The 23,396-nt window shown below is 33.8% G+C and overlaps 1 protein-coding gene across 1 annotated transcript in view; it reads left to right on the top strand.

The window, feature by feature from the left end:
• The window catches only part of CEP83 (centrosomal protein 83), a 97,405-nt gene that overhangs the window by 61,775 nt on the left and 12,234 nt on the right, over nucleotides 1-23,396 (top strand). Inside the window, 3 exon segments of the mRNA XM_039869057.1 lie at nucleotides 5,280-5,355; nucleotides 7,521-7,678; nucleotides 9,260-9,389. Coding sequence (XP_039724991.1) covers nucleotides 5,280-5,355; nucleotides 7,521-7,678; nucleotides 9,260-9,389 — 364 coding nt within the window.

Below are 23,396 nucleotides of genomic sequence, written 5' to 3'. Positions count from 1 at the left end.
GTAAACCATCTAGGCTTCTGCCTTTTTCTGGGACAGTTCTTTGGTAACTTTCTGTTTCTTCTATAGAAATCCTGTTTCTTCTATAGAAAGCCTGTTTAAGCTATCTTTATTGGAATCAATTTCATTAATCTGTATTTTCATAAGAAATTATTCATTTCATCTGTAATTCAAATTTATTTTCATAGAGGTCTACAGAATAGTTTTTTATTATTTAATTTCTCTGTGTTAATGCTTATTTTACCTTGGTCATTTCTTATTTTGTATATGTGCTTTCCTCTCTTTCTTAATCAAGTCAGCTAGTGCTTTATTATTTATTGTAAAATATAACAAAATTTACTATTTTAATCATTTTTAAGCATACAATCCAGTGGGGTTTTTTTAACTAGGATTTTGATTTATCGAATCAACTGTTTTTCTATTTTCTACTTCATTAACTTCTGCTTTTAATCTTCTGGCTTTTTTCTATTAAGTTTTTATAATCTATTGATGTTTAATGTACATAAAATAAAATTCACCCATTTAAATTAATGTACAGTTTGATGAATTTTGATAATTGCATACAGTTGTATACTTATCACCACAATAAACACATAGAATGGCTCCATCACCCTGAATGTTTCTCCATGTCCCTTTGCAGTTGACTTCTCCACTGAGCTCAATCTTTAAATAGTCCCTGATTTATCCATGTTGTTGCATATATCAGTAGTTCATTCTTTTTTATTGCTGATTAGTGTTCCATTGTATGGATATAACATTATTTGTTTATCCATTCTCATGATGGACAGATATTTGGGTTGTAATTAGTTAGGGGCTATTATGAATAATGTTATGAACATTCAGATACAAGTTTTTGAACAGTTTTTATATCTTTGTTAAATATCTAGTCATGTGGAAGTGTGTGTTTAATTTTATAACATATACAATACTCTTTTCCAAAGTGGTTGTACTGTTTTTCATTCCCTCTACCAATATTATTGGAGTTCCATTTGTTTCACATATCCTTACTGACACTTATTATTATCAGTCTTCTTACCTTAGCAAGTCTAGCAGATGTGTAGTAATATGTCATTGTGGTCTTAATTTGATTTTCCCTGATGGCTAGTGATGTTTAGCATCTTTTAATATGCTTATAGAAGACTTCATTTTTGTGACGTGTCTGTTTAAATATTTTGTTCATTTTTAAAATTGGGAAGTTATCTTGTTGAGTTGTAACAGTTCTTTATGTGTTCTGCATACAAGCTCTTTGTCAGAGACGTGTTTTACAGATATTTTCCCCAGTCTATGGCTTGCTTTCTTATTTATTTAAATTGTGTCTATTGAAAGCAATTTTTATTTTGATGAAATTCATTTTGTCAGATTTTTTATTTTCTAGAAAATTGGTGCATTTTATGTTCTTTCAAAGAATTTTTTGCCTAATCCTGTGTTATAAAGATTTATGTTGTTTTCTTCTAAAAGATTAATATTTTTTTTTGTATTTAGGTGTACGGTCCAATTGATGCCACTTTTTGTATAGTATGAGGTGACGGTAGACATTCCTTTTTTATTTCCATATAGGTATCAAGTTGTTCCACTACCATTTTTTGAAAGCTATGTTTTCTCTCATTGAATTATTTCAATAACTTTGTTGAAATCAGTTGACCATATAAGTGTGTGTCTGTTTCTGCACTCAATTCTGTTCCATTGATCTGTATGTCTTTCTTGACACCAATATCAAATTGTTTTGACTACTGTAGCTTTATAGTAAGTTTGATTAAGGTAATACAAGTCCTCTACTGTGGTTTGTTTGTTTTTGTTTTTTTGGTCAAGATTGTTTTGGCTCTTCTAGGTCCTTTAACTTTCCACATAAATTTTAAAATCAATTTGTCGCCTTTTTAAAAATGCTTGTTAAGATGTTGATTGGGATTGTGTTGAGTCTTTAGTTCAGTTTGAGGAGAGTTGTTATCTAAACAGTATTGGAGCCTATCCAGTTTATGATTATGGCATATCTATTTAGGCCATCTTTAATATCTTTCATCAAAGATTTATAATTCTCATTGTGTATGTCTTGCTTATCTTGTGTTACATTTTATTCCTAAGCATTTTATGTGATTATAAATGGAGTTACTTAAATTTTTTTTACTTTCTAATTGTTCTTTACTAGCGTATAGACATGTAGTTAGTTGACTTTCATGTATTGACCTTGAATTTTATGACCTCATTAAAGTGGATTTTCTGTTAGCTGCTTTATGGATTCTTTAGAGTTTTCTAAGATGATGACATATATATCTTGTGCTTTCTTTAGTTTACTTCATTCATTTGTTTGTTCTTTTTCAAATTGGAAATTTAATTCAACTAATATTCTTTCATTTTTATTGGTGAAAGTGTTTAGTGCTTTTTTTAAAAATCACTGCTTTAAATGTATCTATGAATGATGTTTTAGTTATTTTTTAAAAGTTCTTTCATTTCAGTTTGTATTTTCCTTTTCACTGAAGAGTTGTTTAATAGGAGATGTCTTAATAGAAGATGTAGTTGTTTAATAGAAAGTAAAATTAATAGTTTGCTAGGGCTGCCATAACAAAATACCAGACAGACAGGGTGATTTAAACAACAGAAGTTTATTTTCTTATAGTTCTTGAGGCTAGAAGTCTGAGATCTTAAGGTGTTGGCAGATCGCTTTCTCCTGAGGCCTAGCTCCTTGGCTGGCGGAGGGTTACCTTCTTCCGTGGCGTTTTCTCTCCGCACATGTATCCCTGGTACCCCTCCTTTTTATAAGGACACCAGTCATATTGGATTAGTACCTACCCATACAACTTCATTTAACCACAGTTATCTCTTTAAAGCCCTATCTCCAAATACAGTCACATTCTGAAGTACTTGATGGGTTAGGACTTCAGTGTATGAATTTTGGGAGACACAATTCAGTCCATAACAGAAAGTTTTTGAAATTCCAGGTAGGAGGGTTTTCGTTGTTGTTGTTAATTTCTAGTTTTATTGCATTGTGATCAGAGGGTATTGTTTCTGTTTCTTAAGGAACACAGTAATGTTTCCTTTGTGACATACTGTATCAAGGGCAGGACTAGTAAAGCAAGTGAGGCCCCAGGGAGCCCTAAAATGAACTTCTTAAATTTTGTACCCTGGGCATCTCGTTTGCTTCACCCCAGTCTTGTACTCAGTCCTTCATCTCAGTTCTGTAATATATGATCATCAGTTTTTGTGAGTGTTACATAAAGACTTGAAAAGAAAGTGCAAAATTATAAAACTATAAAGTTTGATGTATAAATCCATGAGATCTACCTTATTAACTATGATGTTTTGGTCTTCTATGTACTTATTTCCTTGTCCACTTGATTTTCATCTACAAAGAGTGATATTAAAGTGTTCTATTATTATTAATTAGTGTGTTTGTGTATCTATGACTCCTTGCATTTCTTGTAGTTTTTTTTTTTTTTTGCTTCATAAAGATGATTGCTGTATTATTTGGTATATAGATAATCATAACAGTTATATCTTAATTGTGAATTGTGGCAGCATTTAAAAGTGCTTTTTTTTTGTCATTTAATTTTTTTTTGCTTGAATTCCACATTGTCTGATACCATCATTACTCCAGTTTTATTGCTTCCATTTGCCTGGTATATCTTTGTGTCCTTATTTTTAGTCTTTCTTTGTTTTTTAAATGTCTTTCATGTGTAACATATAGTTGGGTCTTGCTTTGGATCCAAATCATAGATCTTTTTATTTTAATTGATGAATTAAGTCCATTCACATGCAGGGAGCTCGTGCTCACTACAAAGACTTCCAGTCAGGAACCTGAGGAATCTCTTGCTGGGGAATGATTTTCCTCTTTTTACTTACAGATATTTTGAAGTTTGGGCATTTTCTGTCTCCCATTGTGAAAGATTTGATTTTGTGTGGCTTTATTTGTTCTCTTTGCTTTTCTGTATTGTTTTGCAAGACATACATACCACAGAACTAGACATCTGCTGTTATCTTCAGCTACTCAGAAGCCCCCTATATATATATATTTTTTTAATTCTAAAACTTAATGGCTTCCTAATAATGTAGATTAAAGTTGAGAAGTTTTTAAATGTTATGTTGATTAAGTCGTAGGTTATGTTTTGGGGCAAGGTTTTTGATTTTTTATTACTCTGGAAAGAACTACTTTAGGCAGAGATACATATATTTAGGAATGTGAGGTTTTATGAACGATTAATTTAAATGTGATCTTCTATAATTCTAGAATCAAATCTGTAATGGATTTTGAGAGACAGTGTTGTCCTACCCTTTGCTTGTCGGTGGGTACATTTTTCAACTGTTCAAGACTGGAAAGTATTTTCTCTGTCCCAGACAGTCCAGAAAGGAGAGAGAGACCCACCCTGGGGACCTTACTCTGTTTTATCTACTATTGTTCTACAGTTTGGCCAATTAGAATCTTTTCTGTTAGAATTTAAGCCTGTTTCTTCTGGTTTGGGCTTCTTGTTGCCATAGTGATAAAATGTTCAGCATTCTGTCATTACATGAAGATAATAATGAACTTGACCCTTATGTTTTTTTTTCTATATAAAGTAGCTTCCATTCCTTTAGCTTTTATTATAAATCATTTTCTATTTCATTAGTTACTTTGATAATTTTTTTTTAGTTCCTCTTCAATTTCTCCAGATCATTTATAGTGTGTAATTGACCCCAACTTATTTTAAAATATGGACATAGTAACCAACATAAAATGTAGCAGAAGGAGTAATTAGCAAAATTTGCATGGCTTTTGTTTTGTAATGTTTTACAATTGTGTTTTTCTCATGGCAGTTTTGATTTTCTGGTTTATAATTCTACATCAGCCAGGTCTATTTTGATCATTCGTTAAAATAATCATAATTGCAGCTTGTCTTATTTAGAATTTGTAAGATGGCTTCTCCTAAACTGGATTACTGTCTGATGCCTTAGCAACACATTATGCACTCTTCCACCAAAGGCCGTTTGCTCAGGCCGTTCCTTATGTTTATCAAAACTCTACCTATAAGATTTTAATCTCCAGGTAGTTTTCTCTCATCTTCCTAGACAGACCTGATTTCTCATCTATTCTGTGCCCATAGTTGTAGAGTTTTTCATAACAAAAGCAGAAATTTATGTTGTTTTATTAATACGTGAACACAACTTGGCTGCCAGAAGTCTTTATCGTTGTGTCTACCAGTTTTCATAGCATGACGCCTGGTGTTAATACGGTCACTCAGTAAAAATGATTGTTGAGGCAAAATATATGAACTATGGATTCTTAATAATGTGTTTTGTTGGGTTGTGATTTTCAGGTTAAAACTTCAACAACAAATTGTGAATATTGAAAATGCAGAGAAAGAGAAAAATGAAAATTCTGACCTGAAGCAGGTATTTCCCTTTTTTTAAAATTAAATTTATTAAGGTGACATTGGTTAATAAAATTATATAGGTTTCAAGTGTACAGTGCTATAATGTATCATCTGTATATTGCATTGTATTCACCATCCAAAGTGAAATCTTCCATTCCCACATAGTTGACCTACTTTACCCTTTTCTACTTCTTCCCCACTCCCCTTTCCCTGTGGTAACCACCAAACTGTCGTCAGTATCTATGAGTTGTTGTTGGTTTGCCTTGTTTGTTGCTTTGTTTTTATTTGTTAAGTGCTTCTTTAAATCTGTGTTTTGAATCTATTGGAATTTTGTGTATCAGTTTTCTGAAAATCTAATCACGACAATTTATAATAGATGATGTTGATATGTAAAAATGTTTAAACCTCTTTGAACTCTAGTAAGCTTGTTTTGCCAACTGCTGTTTTTCTTAAGATATTTTTATGTGCTATGGCCCATGATGAATTTTTTGTTTGTTTGTTTAAAAGACAGTATTTCGATATTCTGAATTTTAAACATTAATTCGATAGATTATCCAGTTTTTAAGTTACTTGCATGATTGACTTGTAACTTTATATTTCTTATTCTGTGAGCTATTTCTTATTCTATCCCTGTGAAATCTAAGAGTTGTACTTATGAGGGAAATTTATATTTTAACTAAAGTTATTTGGGTTCAGGAAAGATTTATATGAGGAAAACGTGGAAGAGTGTTCTTTTCTGAATTCTATTTAATTTTTAGTTTAAAATGGTTTATTCCCTTTAAATTTTGAAATAGGATTCCGTTTTTAAGATTCGTGTTTGCATGCTAGCTGGCATTGCTCTGTATATGCAGTTATAGTGTCTTAAGTCTCAACTAGGAGAGTGCATAGTGTTTGAAGTTATCTAGTAATATCATTGGCATTGGGCTTTCTGTCATCCTATAGATGTGGAGATGTAGTAAGCTCCTTGAATGTTGCTTGTTTATTCAGGTGCAATACTGATATACTATTTACAACTCCAGTTAAAAATAAAGAATAGTTCTTCATGGAGAAATTCATTCTAAAATAGAAATCTGAGACATACCATTTTACTTTATTCCGCTGACGATTGCTCTTTGGGCATATGTATTCCTGTCTAATTTGGCTTTGCTACCATCAGGCAGTATGGGATTATCTCCCATTAATTTATTGTATAAAGAATGTGGTAGAGTCTTGAGTCTCATAATGGGATCTTTAATCCCGAGGCTCTTGACTCTCTGCTTCCAAACTTCTCTCAGAGAATGGCTAAAAGAATTGAAAGAAGTGAAAAGGAGGACTTGGTTATTAGTTGATAAAATGCCTTGTGGGGGAAGTGGGTGTAACTGTGTTCTAAACGAAGATTATTTGGATATAACTTAAAAGCAATGTGAATCTTTCTAGCCTGTTAATCTATAACTAGATAATCACAGGCATACCTCCAAGATACTGCAGGTTTTGTTTCAGACCACTGCAGTCAAGCAAATATTGCAATAAAGTGAGTCGTAATCTTTTTGCTGGTGGAGGGTCTTGCCTTCAATTTGTAAAAAAAATTCAACATCTGTGAAACAGAATAAAGCAAAGCACAATAAAATGAGGTATGCCTGTAGCTATTTATGAGAAGAAGTATTTCCAGATAAAGGTAAGTTGGGATGGAGAAAAGGCCTGATTGACATTTTATGGTTTGATAAATAGCTCTAGAGGCCAAGCAATCTGTACCATTTATTAGATTTCTCAGAGTATAGGTACATGGGAGTGGGAGAATGAATTTCCTTAGCAGCTTTCCCAGCTGACCTGCTTTACTAGGAGGTTAGAGGAAGTGTAATAGGAGACTAATAGTTGAATTCTCTCTTCTCACCTTCCTGCTCTCTGATAACCTTTCTCCCTACTCCTAGTACCTCTTGACCAGCCTGCTTAGTTTTGGAAGAAGAAAGATGACTCAGTGGTAGATCGAGGAATATGGTTCTTGATACTCTTCAGTTATATTAAGAAATGATCCCATGCTAATGGGACTAATGCTGCAGCTGTTTATTATTTCACGTCAGGTGTCCTTAAAGACACTTCAGTTGGGTGGGTCCTTTGTGAAGAAGATGTTCAGTATCCTCTGCCCCTCTTACATTCCACTGAATTTGTTTAGGGGCCTTAACGGTTCTCTTTTTCTTCTCTTTTAAGCAAATCCGTAGTTTGCAGATTCAAGTAACCTCACTTTCTCAGTCAGAGAATGAGTTGCTGAATTCAAACCAAATATTGAAGGAAATGGTGGAGCGATTAAAACAGGAATGCCGAAATTTAAGAAGCCAAGCTGAAAAAGCACAACTGGAAGTTGAAAAGTAGAGTTTGCTCTTTTCTATCTGCAAATCGTTTCATCTTTCTGCTATATATAGTTCTTTTAATGAAGATTCCATATTGAATGTGTTTTGGGAACTAGTTACAAATACCCCTTGACAGTGTACAGTGGTCTGAGGTATTGTCCTTTCTAGAGAATGAGCTTTATGGACTTGTGAATTAATTAAAAAAAAAAAAAAAAAAACTTTTAGGAAAGAAGGCTTTTTAAAGTTCTGCCTGACCACAGTATTCTGAAAACCCTCAAAGAAAAACTTACTTATTCATTGAGTAAACTAGTACATTTCTTACTTCAAATATCTAAATTATTCTAGACAACAGAAAAAAATTTGGGAGTGTGTAAAACTTCCTAGAATTAAAACTATAATCTTTTAGATTTTCTCTTTGAGAAGCTCATTTATTTGTTTAGTAGTAGACAGTATAGTAAACTGGTTGGAAGATGATTTTGCTGATATTCAAGATCTTATATTCTCCGGGAAATTTTGTTTAGATATGGTAGAGAACTGTTTTGTATTTGTTTTGTCTTTATAACAGGTTAGTATTGTAAGTTTTTATTTGAATCTACAAAATATTATGTTCAAATTTGTTCTTCTGAAGGCTACCTTGCTACATAAAATTTTCTTTAATTTTTCTGTTATTTCATATTTTAAGTCTTGCCCATGCATTTATATTTATAGTTGAATTTCAAGAAAAGGAAGTTAGCAAGATATTTGTCCATAATGTTTTTGACATTCCGTAGGGTCCAAATTATTTTGCTTATATTTTGCAAAAAATGGAAATTTGTATTTTGGACTCCTCAAATGTTTGATTGAAATGTACTTAACAATTCTAATGACAATATTGCTAGCAAATTTAAGTAATTCATCATTGATTTCTGAATGTTATTCATAGGATTGTATAGCAGAAAATAGCTGGACTAGGTAGGAGTCTATAGAATGTGATTTTGGTCTCAACTAAAACACTTAAAATCTGTATGATTTTAGGCTTGTAATCTGACTTCTCAGAATTTATAAATCTCATTTGTACTGCCTATATTAATGAAACTAAGAATTATATAAAGTAAGCAGAAGAGCTTTAAAGATATGATATTATAATGTTAATTTAAAATATCATTGATATGAATTTTACTCTAGCTAGAAAACATGCCACATTAAGATTTGATACCTGAGTTGATTTTTAGCTAACTTTATTAGACTCAGTTTTTATAACTCAGTTTTTTATCATGGTTCAGAGCGGTTATCAAATGTTTGTCCTGTCATTAACTAGGTATAAGTCTTCAAGAAAGTTAGTTAACTGCTCTAAGCCTCAGTTTCCTCATTTATAAAATGGAGATGATAGACATACCCAACTCAAAGGGTTCTTATAAAAAAATAAATGATAAGCACAGTGCAGGGTTCATAAGAAGTACTCAGTAATGGTGGTAGTGCAGATATGCGGACATGCAAGAATGCCTACAATTGGATAATTAAGGATGTGGTGGACCAAGTAGTAAGTTTGATTATACTTGTGATCATGTCTGTTTAATACTAAGAGTTAACTTCTATGTTTTGCATATATTCTTCTGATAGGACATTGGAAGAGAAACAGATACAGTGGTTAGAAGAAAAGCATAAGCTTCATGAGCGTATCACAGATAGAGAAGAAAAATATAATCAAGCTAAAGAGAAATTACAGCGAGCTGCAATTGCCCAAAAAAAGGCAAGTGTTCTTATTAAAGTGATTTTGATAGAGTAAAACATAATTAACTATTTTAGAATAAAATATATAATTAAAACAGATTTTACTGGTACATTTACTTTGATATTTAAACATAATGTTTTGCTGTCAACTTTGCAGAGATCAATTGGGAAAATCCAAAGTGCTCAACCAAGTTTATTTCTAAATTTTGTGTACAAGTCAGTTTTTCAGAGCTGACATGCATTTTCCCACCAAGACAGTGTTTTTCAGTGATGAAGTTTCTAGACCAGCCTTATTTAACTGCAAATCTTATTTAACTGCATTTAAATTACAAGATGATTAGGTCTATTTCAACTGTGCTTAACTAATACTTGTAGCATCATTTTTTGTGTTTAAAATGCTTTTTTGTTTCCAACTCAGGAATATAGAAGCAAGTATCTCCTTGCCCCAGCAGTAGGAACTAACTAGGACCCCCACTGGCTTCTAAAACAGCCATGACCCTTTTTAAGTTTCACTTTTGCAGGCATATTTTGTACAGAACCTAAAAACTTAGTTTTTAGTCCAGGGCATTGTGGAAATAATGTAATTAGATGATTCACCTGTCAGTAGTTTTTAACTTTTTTTCTACTTCAACAAACCCAAGGAATGTAGCATGGCTCCAGCAGTAACCATGACTCACTGTGGCAGTGAGTCAGTAGTTATTGTCAACAAGATTGGTAAGTGTGGTGTTATGTGTTGAGACATCACAAATGATTTGATATGTCTCCATTTGATAAGTTCTCTTAGTGGCATTGGTTTAGGGGAGGTAAGAAGGTCTGAGATGAGAGGAAGGTGCTTTTGGTCATAGCTACACCAGTATCTTAATGCCTAAATGTTTATTGGAAAGGTTAGCCGTTCATATTTACATAAGAGAAGAAAACTGTAAATCACTTACATATTTTAAATTTGGAAACCAAGGACACTGTTCTTAGTCACCTATTTATGCTATTAGATATAATTGCCAATTGCATCCTGATAGTTGGAGTGAGAACATGCATGAGAAGTCTAAAAGTCATTGCTTCCCCCATGTTCTTGGCTTTTTTCTTTCCATAATGCTAGAAGTAATATAACAATGAGATTAGAAAACACCATTTACTGTATAGGAATTCATGTGAAAACAACATAATACTTGTGTTGTTTTCCATGTATATCACTTTTTCTTTCAGGCCATGTACATACTGGGTGTCGAATGGGTATTGAGATTTCGGTGAATTTTTATATGGCTTGCGATGATCTTAGAAATTTTATTTATGCTTCTTTGTACTCTTTGAAACGTAGAAGCTTCTGAAACCAGATGTTAGCAAGAAATCACTAGAAATTATAAAAGCTGATTTGATCTTTCACAGAGAAATTTTTATGTTGAGGTTTTTTAGCAATAAGCATCTTAGAGATCAGTTTCTAATTATTGAGGTTATTTTGGGTTGACTTCTTTTGGAGCAAAAGTGACATCCAGTGGCGAGAGTTTATCAGCTAATCTCAGGTATGCCATAAAGAAGAGAGGTGATATTTTTAAGAAGCCTGCAAAATAACTTCTTTAGTAGTGTGAACCAGGATGAATTTTTTTCTTGTTGAAATATCTGCCAATTGGTGGATGTGCACACAGCAAATATCCATTTCACTTTTTAAAATGTGATCTGTAGATTATGATTTGAAGCCATAGAAATTGTTAAACTCAGTCGAGTGAATAATTATGACCCAGAGCTGTTCTACCTTGGAGGACACTGCCCTAGAGGCTTACAGTTTTACATCAATTAAAGTGGAAAAACGCAATGTGTGTGACATAGAAATACTATAAAAAATATATACAAGTATATATAATTTTAGAGCTAGAAACAATTTAGCATTCAGATAGTTTTTATAGATTAGGAAACTGAAGTGGTGGTAGGAAGCCAAGATCACTTGACTAGTAAGAGTCATCACTATGACTAAAACCTACATCTTCCAATTCTCAATCCTGTGCTTTTTCTGCACTGTTACTCTTTTAATTTCCCTCTTTCTTTGATTCCAAATACTTTACTGTTTTTCTCTTCATTGTAGCCATAATCCATATGAGTATTATTTCCTGGGGTAGAATAAGCACTAAAAATAATTTCTGTAATGTGAACCTGTTCCCACTCGAGTTAAAGATAATGCTTCCATTTGAAAATTTTGGATATAAGATTAAATAAATATAATTTATAAAAGTGCAACAGACTTTTTGGGTTCTTTAAATTACAAAAATCATAATGTTCTTGTGCAGTAAAACTAAAACAAGTCACAAAATATTAACTCTAGGGCAGAAATCACGATTCTTTAGAGTTATTTGCTGTGAGAGGGTCTTATAATTGGGAAGCAGCAGCTTTATTTTTTTCCCCCAGGCTAGATAAGATGGCTCACTGTTTATTTATGGCTCCAACCTTTAAAGCATAAAGCTATGTCATTTCTGGTAAGTGTTTTTTGATAGAGTGTTTACATAATGTTATTTTGCTGTGTTGATTAGTTTGGTAAAGCATGACCAGGTATCTTGAGCTGGGGTGCCCTTCTGTGAGTGATGACTTCTCTATATTTTCTCCACACATTGTTGAAGTGTGAGTATGAAGAGAGATCTTTTGGTATAAGTTGTATTTTTCCTTTTGAGGTCCTTGAATTAACAACTTGTTATTGCTATTCTAAAGTATATCTCTCTGAAATAATTCTTGGTTAGATACTATTATGAATGTTTTTGGAGAAAAAAAAAGAACCGTACCATAGTCTTGAAGTTGTAAAATATCTATTGATTATGTTGTGCAGCCTTACATTATGCTAGGAGAAAATAAAAGTCATAATTAATTCTTGCCTTTGATGACCATATATATATAGGTAGAGAAATAAAATAACATGCAATACCTAAAGAATACTATTAATCACTCCCTGGTGATCTGTGTGGACACGAGTTTGAGAACTAGTAGTGTACTAGAGAAGAAACCTTGAAGACAGGGATGCCATTTAGGAAGCTGTTATAATAAACTTAAAATGAGATAAGAAGTCTGGAATTTGGGCTAGGGATATAGGAATGAAGATGAAAGGTGACTTCCAGAAGTATTCTGAAGGAAAAAAAAATTACAGCATGTAGTGCTAAATAAGAAGAAAGAGCAAAATTGAAGTATTTTAGCCGTGAGAGGAAACAAATGGAGTTGTCATAATGGAATTAAGAACATGTGTCAGTTGAGGAGTAGAAAGAGAAGATATATTTGATTAAACACATGTCAGTTATGAAATGATAGCAATGTATCCATATAGACATGTCCTAGACTCTCAAGTGAAGATATTGTGTAGATAAATAGAAATAATGGAATGCAAAGCTTGGAGATGAGTCTTCAGATTAGAGAGAGATAATTAAGCATTTAAGAGTTTGAAAATTTTTGAAGAATAGAAGGACAGAACTAAGTTGACTTGGAAAGTGGAGCTTGATTTAGTGGAGAATGGACAAAGAGGTAGAAGCTAGAAGGTGGTAAAAGGGGAATCCCAGCTGTGATACTTATATTAGTATTCTCTTGATTTTTCTAGTACTCCTTTGTGTTGTAATGTTTGTAACACTAAGGCATCCATTTGACTATTCTGTGACTGTACTAGACTGCTAAAGTCAATATTAAAATTAGTCTTTATAGCCAATTCGCCCTCTGGACTTTCATTTCTTTCAGTAGAAGGCCATTCTTACAATCCCTTCGGAGTCAGATGTTTGATTCACCCTGAGGGCTCCCTTTCCCAAATCTAGTCAATCACTATATTAGCTCCCTATGGCTGCTATAACAGATAATTTCAACTCTTGGCTTTTTTTAATGAGTGGCTTAAAACAACAGAAATTTATTCTCTCACCATTCTGGAAGTTAGAAGTCCAAAATCAAGGTGCCAGTAAGGCCATGCTCCCTCCAAAAGAGAACCTGTTCCTTGCCTCTCTCCTAGCTTCTGATGATTGTTAGCAATCCTTGGTGTTCCTTAGCTTTAGAAATATCACTTCATTCTCTACCTCTGTCTTCATAAGGTGTTCTCCCTATGTGTCTGTGTCTCTGTGTCCAGATGTCTCTCTTTTTATAAGGACACCAGTCATATTGGATTTCGGGCCTATCCCAGTCCAGTGAAACCTCATCTTAACTTGATTATATCTGTAAAGATTCTTTTTCCAAGTAAGGTCACTTTAGAGTGTTTTTAACACCACCAACAAATTTTCTAATACTCTGGACACCACTGGGTGTCCAACAGTTCTGTTAAATGTTGGTATTATATCAGATTCCATAAATTAAAGAGTTCAGTCTCACAAGACTGCCCTTATTGCAGATGCCAATTCCCAGGCCACCTGTACTTCTGACCAGCTGGCTATAAATTAGGAATTCCCATGACACTCTCCTCAAGTTCAGTACTGCTAGAATGTCTCACAGAACTTAGGAAAACATTTTACTTACACCTACAAGTTTATATTAAAGACAAAAGGAACACCAAATGGAAGAGATGTGTAGGGCAAGGAATGTAAAGGAAAGGCACAGAGCTTTCATGCCCACCTAGCAAATCACCAACTTGGAACCTTTCTGGGTCTCATTGTTCAAGTCTTTATAGAGATCAGTCTCTTTCCCCCTTCCAGAAATAGAGATTGGGGAGTAGTGGGTAGGGTGGGGCTGAAAGTTCTCATCTTCTCTGGTGACCAGCCCCATCTTGAGGCTTTCTAGGGGCTCCACCCTAAGTCACCTCATTAGCTTAAACTCAGGTATGATTGAAAAGGCCTGGTTATGAATAACAAAAGATACTCCTGTCAGTCAGGAAATTCCAAGAGTTTTTGAAGCTCTGTGCTAGAAACCCAGGACAAAGACCAAATATATTATATCATTGTCACATTCTGAGGTTCTGGGTGCACATAAATATTTGGGAGAAACTATTCAACCCAGTACAATCACTAGGGCCTGTGAATTCTTCCTTTATGACGTCTCTCATATTTCTTCCCACTCCATTTTTTTTCCTATTGCTAGCATCTTAATTCAGACTCTCTTCACTACAAAATTTCTCTGTATTCATTTAGCCAATTCAGCAAATTTATTGAGTACCTACTAAGTAGCATGTAATGTTTATTTACTAGAATACAGAAATAAAGACCTGGTGTGGAGGAGCTTACATTGTGGTGCATAGGAGATATAGAGTAAAGAAACAAATACATATCAGGTGGAGATGTGTGCTAAGAGGAAAATTAAGAGGAATAAAGGGTGCTGTTTTATATATGTGGTCAGGGAAGGCTTCTCTGATGAGGTAACAGTTGAACGGAGACCTGAAGGAAAGGAGGGAGGATGCCATGTTTTTGATGCAGGGAAGACTGTTCCAGACAGAGGGTAGAGCAAATAAAAGAGAGAGACAGGAGTCTGCTAGGTATTTGAAGAAATACAAAGAGTGAGAGACCTGGCTAGGTTGAATGGAGAGAAGTAGTAGGAAGCCAGGTGATTTCAGGGCTGTGGATTTTATTCTGAGTGAGATGGAACACCTGGAGAGTTAATTGAGAAATGATGTAATCTGAATTATATTTTAGAAGAATCTCTGGCTTTTGTGTAGGGGCAAAGAGAGGACTGAGGAAGACTGCTTGCTTTTTAGTAGTCTGAGTGAGAGATGATGGTGACTTGGAATAGAGAACTGATAGTGAAGTGGTGGTCAGATTGTGTGTATATTTTAAAGGTAGAACTTACACTGGTTGTAGGTGTGAAAATGATAAAGATGACTAAGATGTTGGGCTTGACCACCTGGTTAAAGCATAGTTGCTGTTTACTGACATGGCAAAGACTTTGGAAAGAACAGGTGTGGTGGTAAAATATAAAGATGCCTCCTTTGGACATGTTGACTCTCTGATATGCCCATTAGACTTCTGTGTGGAGATGTTAAGTAGTCTGGTGGTTATGTAGCAGGAGTTCAGGGGAGAGGACTGCGCTAGAAATAAAGATTTGGGAGTCGTAAGGATATAAATATTGAAAGCAATGGGATTAAATTAAGTCATCTAGGAAATGAAGGAAGACTGAGAAGATAATGTGTCTGAGGATTGAGCTTTGAGGAATTCTAAAGTTTAGAATTTGAGAAGATGAGGAGACTGAGGAGGAGTGGCCAGTATGGTAGAAGGAGAACCAAGAAAGTACTGGATGCCAAGTGAAGAAAAATGCTTCAGGAAGGACTAGCTGTGTCAAATGACATTGAGAGTATGATGATAAAATGGTAATATAAAGACTTAAGAATTCATATGGCTATGTGGTGATTATTGGTGGCTTTGTCAAGAGTTGTTTCCGTGGAATAGTAGGTATGCAAGTGGGTTCGAAGTGGAATCAAGAGGAATTGGATGAGAAAAATTAGAGTTTTTCTAAGGAGCTTTGTTGGGAAGAACCAGAGACCTGGGGTAGTAGCTAGGGAAGGTTATGGGGGGTCAAAGGCTGTTTTTAAGAAGGGGAAAATTATAGGATGATTCAGTAGCATCAGAAAATCAACTTATAGAAATGATATTCTATATTAGGCAGAAAGACATTAGATTCAGTTCAGAGGTGGAAGGGCTAAGAACACAGTGTATCTGTTGGAAAAAAGTATATGATTACACATTTCTGGTAAATTGACAGGTATAGTGGAAATGTGTGCAAATTCTCTACTGATTGGTGCTATGTTATCAGTGCAGAAAGGAATCAGTCCTCTAATCAGTTCAGACTATGAAGAATGGAGGTGTTAGAGATTTGAAGAGAGACAAGGAGTTGTTAAAAAATAGTATGAGTTTGAGAGCGTTATTGGATTAGTAGAATTGCCAAGGCCCATTTGAAGTTAGTGATGGTTAATATAAGGTGAGACCAGTCAGCATAGTTTTGTGTCAGCTATGTTCAGTTGCATAGGTTCAGGCAAACAGTCAGTAGACAGTTGTATTCAACTAAGGTCAGAGTTTTTCCAGGCAAGTTTGAAGAAGATGGAGACTTGGGTCAAGGCAATGAGGGTGTCTGCAGGGAAATGATTAGTAGTGATGGAACCTAAGGCATTCATCAGGTCTTTCAGTCAACCAATCAACCAGTGTTTTTTACTGCATTCTCGCTCCGTTCCTGGAAAATACTAAGTGCTTAGTAAATGGTTGTTTTTACTGTGAGGAGGAGGAGGACAACATTGTCCTGAACCCTGTCTTTAGGAAACTTATTTCCAGACTTACCTCTTAAGAAGCAAACTTTAGAACCTGTCCCTGTATACTGATGCCATTTTAATCATCTCAAACAATGCTTTTTATCCATTAATCCCTTCTGGGGAATCTTCAGGTAATATGTTCCTATAGACTCTCTCTAATTAACTACTTATCGTTTTTAGAAAACCGTCTCTCCTAATTTTGTACTTACAGACTGGAATGCCCTTCAGAAATGCTTGTATTTTGTATTAGCTATGATTAATATAGGGCCCCGTTAACTGTGCGCTCTTGCTGTGTGTGTGTGTGTTTGTATGTGTGTATGCTCAATTAAGATTTGTTGATGATGAAAGTAAATTTTGTATTTTACTGTAATTTAAATGAGCAATACAAATGGAGAAACCTAACTAGATTTTAAGATTGCAGGTTTATATAGTCATATAATAATGAAGTATTAAGCATGTTCATCTTTTAAATGTCTCCTGTCATTTGAACTAAAATATCTAAAAGGAGCACATGATTTTGATAATGAAATTAGCAAATATAAACTATGGGAAACATGTGGATCAGCTCTCCACATGGGAATTAGAAGAATTGGATAAAATATTTAAAAAAAAAAATCTCCGTGAAGGGCAGAGAATTAGCAATCTTGGAGAGGTAGGAAACCTAAAGAGGTGAGCATGGCATTTCAGGTTTTTTTTATTTTTGTGAAAAGTACTGACTCTAGAAGAGACAACTGAAAAGCTGAGAAATGAAGCAAAGCTTTTGACAACAGCATAGGGTTTGGGGAACAAAAATTGGATCTCCAAATCTTCCAGGGAGAGGGACTCAGATTCCCTCTAAGGTAAGTCCACTAGTACTTTGGGTTGGACTCTGAAGGGATATACCTGGCCTTTGCAAGTCTTGAAGCACAGCTTCAGATCACCTCAGTCCTTAAAACTGGGTATTTATCTACATTGTTGTGTTCCTAGCTGCCTGCAAGGAACAAATGTAAATCTACTTTAAGGGACAATAACATTGTAAACTTCGAGTTTTCCCCCAATTTTTGATATATCCATCTCTAAATAAAAAACAAACAGATAACACGACACACCTATTAGAATGGCCAAAACACTCATGATACCAAATACTGGCAAGTATATGGAACAACAGGAACTCTCATTCATTGCTGGTTAGGTACAGCCATTTTAGAAGACCCTTTGGCAGTTTCTTATAAAGCTAAACATAGTATTACCATACGATCCACACTGATCATGCTCCTAGGTATTTATTCAAATTAGTTGAAAACTTATGTTTATACCAAAAAAAAAACAAAAAAAAACCCCAAACAGAAAACACACCTGCACACAAATGTTTATAGTAGCTTTATTTATTATTGCCCAAACTTAGAAGCAACCAAGATGTCCTTCAGTAGGTGAATGAATAAAAAAATCTGTGCTGTATGATACAATGGAATGTCACTTAGTGATATAAGTAAATGAGCTATCAAGCCATGCAAAGACATGGAGGACTCTTGAATGCATATTGCTAAATAAGCCAGTCTGAAAAAAACTACATACTGTATGATTTCAACTGTATGACATTTTGGAAAAACCAAAAGTATGGAAACAACAAAAATTCAATGGTTGCCAGAAGTTCTGGGGGTGAAGGGTAGGGATGAATAGATAGAGCACAGGGAGTTTTTAGGGCAGTGAAACTATCCTGTATGATACTGTAATAATGAGTACACAATATCATGCATTTGACAAAACCTGTAGAACTATACAACACAAAGAGTAAACTATGGACTTTACTTAATAATAATGTATCAATGTTGCTTCGTCAGTTTTAAAAAATATACCACACTAATGCAAGATTTTCATAATAGGGGAAACTACATGAAGGGAGAGACTATATGGGACCTCTCCACTTCCTGTTAAAATTTTCTCTAAACCTAAAACTTCTCTAAGTCTAATGAATAATAATAATAATAACAGCAGCAGCAGCAATAACAATAATAATAATACCCCCAGCTGCATAAAGAATAACATCAAAAGTCAAGAGAAATAAACCAACATAAACAGACTCCCCATAGGGGATCCAGGTAATAGAATTATCAGATACAGGCTAAAATTACCATGTCGTATATGTTTAGAAATAAAAGGAAATCTTGAGAATTGTACCAGAAAACTGGAAACCATTAAAAAAGTGGCAAGTTAGAACTAAAAATCACAGCTGAATTATGAACTCAGTGGATAGATTTAACAGTAGGCATCATCATCATCAAGATATGAGCAGAAGCCAATGAAACAAAATATACAATAGAGAAAATTTAAAGTGCTAAGAGTTGATTTCTTGAAAAGATTGATAAAATTGATAAAACCTTAGCCTGAATCACCCCATAATCCCCACAAGATAGGTAGGTAGGTAGGTACGTAGATAGGTAGGTAGATAAACAGAAATGAACAATATCATGAATGAAAAAAGGATATCACTACACATAAATATTAAAACAAAAAGGATATCATAAAAACAACTGTTAATTATGCAATTTAGACTAAATGAATAAATCTTAAATTCTTAACAAAACTAATATAAGAAAAATTAGAAAATCTGAATAGTCATATCTGATAAGAAACAGAATCCTTAATTTAAAAATTTCTGTAGAGAAAATGCCTGGTTCATTTGGCTTCACTGGTAAATTCTTCCAGATACTTAAAGAAGAAATAATACCATTCCTAACACAGACTCTCCTAGGTAATAGAAAAGAAAGAGAAAAAGATCCCCACTTATTTTATGAGGTCAGGACCCTATGTAGTCATTATAAGAAAAGAAAATAATATCACAAACATAGATGTAAAAATGTTAAATATTAGCAAGCTGAATCCAGTGATATATGAAAATGATCATGTGTCATGAGCATGTGGAGTCTAGAAATATATCTGGCTTAACATCAAAATTGATCAATGTAATTCAACACCCTGACAAAGAAAAACTATTGTGTTCATCTTAATAGACACAGAAAAACAATTTGGCAAAATTTAATACTCTTTCATGATATAAACTCTTATTAAAATAGGAATAGAAGAGATATTTGCATCTACAAAAATCCTTCAGCTAAAATCATAGTGATTAAATTTTCAGTGCTTCCCCCACCCACCCAAGTTCAGGAACAAAGCAAGTATGTTCATTTTCACCATTTTGTTCAACATTTTATTGTAAGTCTTGGCTAGTGTAATAAGATAAGCAATAGAAATAAAAGATGCAAAATTGAAAAAAGGAAGTAAAATTGCCATTCACAGATGACATGATTATGTGTGAGTAATACAAATCATATAAAACTTAATATGTGCAATTTGAAAATTTCTGGGAAAAGGTGAGGTAACAAATATCAGTAGTCTTTTTTGGTTATCCTATTTACTTTATTATTTCTAACAATTCTGGAAATAAAAACTAAATTTAAGTACTCATTGAATAATTTTACTATGCTTGCCCTCCTAGGCTATTACAGGGCACAACCATTTCTTTTTGGAGATATACTTGACCTATAACATTATATTAGTTTCAGGTCTACAACATAACAATTTGATATTTGTATATAAAGAAGCTACTCAATTTTCAGTGGGGTTACATCCCAATAAACCCATCATAAGTTGAAAAATAACTCAAAAATGCATTTAATGACCTAATATCAAACATCATAGCTTAGCCTATCCAACCTTAAACATGCTCAGAACACTTACACTAGCCTACAGTTGGGCAAAATCATCTGACCCAAAGCATATTTTATAATAAAGTTTTGAATATCTTATGTAATTTAATATGCATGTTACTTTCGCATCATCATAAAAAAAAGTTGGGGACCGTCTGTTTTATGAAATGATCACCACAATAAGTGTAGTTAGAATTCCTCACCACACAGTTACAAAACTTTTTCTTCTTGTGATGAGAACTTTTAAGATTTACTCAGCAACTTTCAAATATACAATAAAGTGTTATTAACTATAACCACAGTACTGTACATTACATCCCCAGGACTTATAAGTGGAAATTTCCACCTTTTGATCCTCTTTACCCATTTTGTCCACCCCCCAACGCCCCCCCCCCCCCCCCCCCCCCGCCTCTCCCTGGCAACCACTGATCTGTTCTGTGTATCTGTGATCTCCATGTTTGTTTTGTTTTTGGTTCCACAACAAGTGACATCATATGGTATTTGTCTTTCTCTGTCTGGCTTCTTTCACTTAGCATAATGCCCTCAAGGTCCATCCATGTTGTTACAAATGAAAAGATTTTCTTCTTCTTTGTTAGTGAATAATACTCCATTGTATAGGTGTATCACATTTTTAAAATTTATCTATTGATATTGAGGCTACTTCTATTTCTTCGCTATTGTAAATAATGCTGCAGTGAACATGGAGGTGCATATATCTTTCAAGTTAGTGTTTTGTTTTCCTCAGATAAATACCTGGAAGTGGAATTGCTGGATTATATGGTAGTTCTATAATTTAATTTTTTGAAGAGCCTCCATACTATTTTCCATAGCGGCTATAGCAACATACATTTCCACCAACTGTGCACAAGCATTCCCTTTTCTCCACGTCCTTGCCAACAATTATTTCTTGTCTTTTTGATAATAGTCATTCCAGCAGATATGAGGTAATTTCTCATTGTGGTTTTGATTTGCATTTCCCTGATGTTAGTTTTTTTTTCTTTGCATAACAAACAATTAGAAAATAAGATATATAAATACCATTTATACTAGCATAAGAAAACATAAAATACTTAGGAACAAATCTAGTGAAAGATGTGGAATACTTCTACATTGAAAACTACAGAGTTGTTAAGAAAAATTAAAGAAGACACAAATTACACCTAGTTCATGATTTAGAAGGGTCAGTATTATTAAGATGTCAGTTTTTCCCAAATTAATATGTAGATGGAATGTATTTCTAATCAAAATCTCAACAGTATTCTTTGTGGAAATTTGAAAGTAGATTCTAAAGTTCATATGAAGGTGCCACGGACTAGAATGACCATGGCAATCCAGAAACAACACAGAGCTGGAGGAGTTACACTATTAGGTATTAAAACTTATTGTAAGCTACAGTAATTAAATACAGTGGTATTGGCATAAGGATAGACAAATATAACAGAGTAAAGTCTAGAAATAGAACTAGAAGTATATGAACATTTGATTTACCGCAAAGTACCATTGAATTTCAATAGGGAATGGATAACCCTTTTAATACCGGGTGCTGAGTCAGTTGGTTATCTTTAACCCAGCCTCATTAGATTAAAGATGAACCACAGACCCAAATGTGAAAAACTGGTATAAGATTTCTTAAACAGGACATAAAAAAGCACTAACCATAAAAGATATGGTTGAGAATTTGGATTTTATTAAAGTACTTTTTATAAAATGACACTTTATTAAAAATTTTTTATCACTTACATTTGACATTTAATATTATATTAGCTTTAGGTATACAGCATAGTAGTTAGACATTATATAACACCCCCATGACTATTTTATAACTGCCTATTTGTACTTCCCCTTTTTTTACTCAGTCCCCCAAACCTTTTCCTATCTGGCAATCATCAGTTCTCTGTATCTGTTTTCTTCTGTCTTGCTTGTTCATTTATTTTGTTTTTTAGATTCCACATATAAGTGAAATCATATAGTTGTCTTTCTCTGTCTGACATATTTCACTTAGCATAATACTCTAGTTCCATCCATGTTGTTGCACATGGTAAGATTTTATTCCTTTTTTATATTTGAGTCTTCTATATCTCTTTGTGGTTACCATGTGCTTCGTATCCTACTTTTACCTTTTAACCTTTGTACTAGCTTTAGTGGTAGTTGATACACTGCCTTTACTATGTGTTTCCCTGTCAGTGAGAATTTTTTTTACTTTGCAATATCTTCTTATTCATATACTTTAATTTTTCTTCTTCTTCTTAAAGAAGTCCATTTAACATTTCTTATACTAGTGATGAACTCCTTTAGCTTTTTCTTGTGTGGGAAGCTCTTTATCTATCCTTTATTTCTAAATGATAGCCTTGCTGGGTAAAGTGATCTTGGTTGTAGGTCCTTGTTTTCATGACTTTGAATATTTAATGCTAGTCCCTTCTGGCTTGCAAAGGTCCTGCTGAGAAACCAGCTGATAGTCTTATGGGAGCTCTCTCATGAGTAACTGCTTTTCTCTTACTGCTTTTAAGAGTCTTTGTCTTTAACCTTTAGCATTTTCATTATAGCATATCTTGCTGTATGTCTCTTTGGGTTCATCTTGTTTGGGACTCTCTATACTTCCTGGTCTTGTATGTCTATTTCTTTTACCAGGTTAGAGAAGTTTTCACTTATTATTTCTTCAAATAGGTTTTCAATTCCTTGCTCTCTTTCATTTCCTTCTGGTCTGTGATATGAATGTTGGTACACTTGATGTTGTGCCAGAGGTCCCTTAAAAGAATTCTCATTCTTTTGGATTCTTTTTTCTTTTGGCTGATCTGATTGGGTGTTTTCCATACTCTGTCTTCCAAATTGCTCACTCTGTCCTCTGTTTCATCTCATCAGCTATTGATTCCACCTAATATATTATTCATTTCAGTTATTGTATTCATTTCTGATTTTTTTTTATGGCTTCTTTCTCCTTTTTTATGTTTCCTTTTTTTTTTGAAGTTCTCACTGAAGTCATCTCTTCTTCCCCTAAGTTCATCGAGCATCCTTATAACCAGTCTTTTGAACTCTGTGTCTGGTAGATTGTCTCCATTTTATTTAGTTCTTTATCAGGAGTTTTGTTCTTTTATTTTGGACATTTTTTTTGCCTTTTCATTTTGGCTACCTCTCTGTGGTTGTTTCTCTGTAGTAGGTAGATCTGCTATATTTTCCA

This window comes from Pteropus medius, unplaced genomic scaffold (genome assembly GCF_902729225.1).
Source record: "Pteropus medius unplaced genomic scaffold, Ma_sr-lr_union100, whole genome shotgun sequence".
In the NCBI taxonomy this organism is placed as follows: Eukaryota; Metazoa; Chordata; class Mammalia; order Chiroptera; family Pteropodidae; genus Pteropus; species Pteropus medius.
Note: the sequence above shows the minus strand (reverse complement) of the source record. Positions and strands in the feature narration are given on the sequence as shown.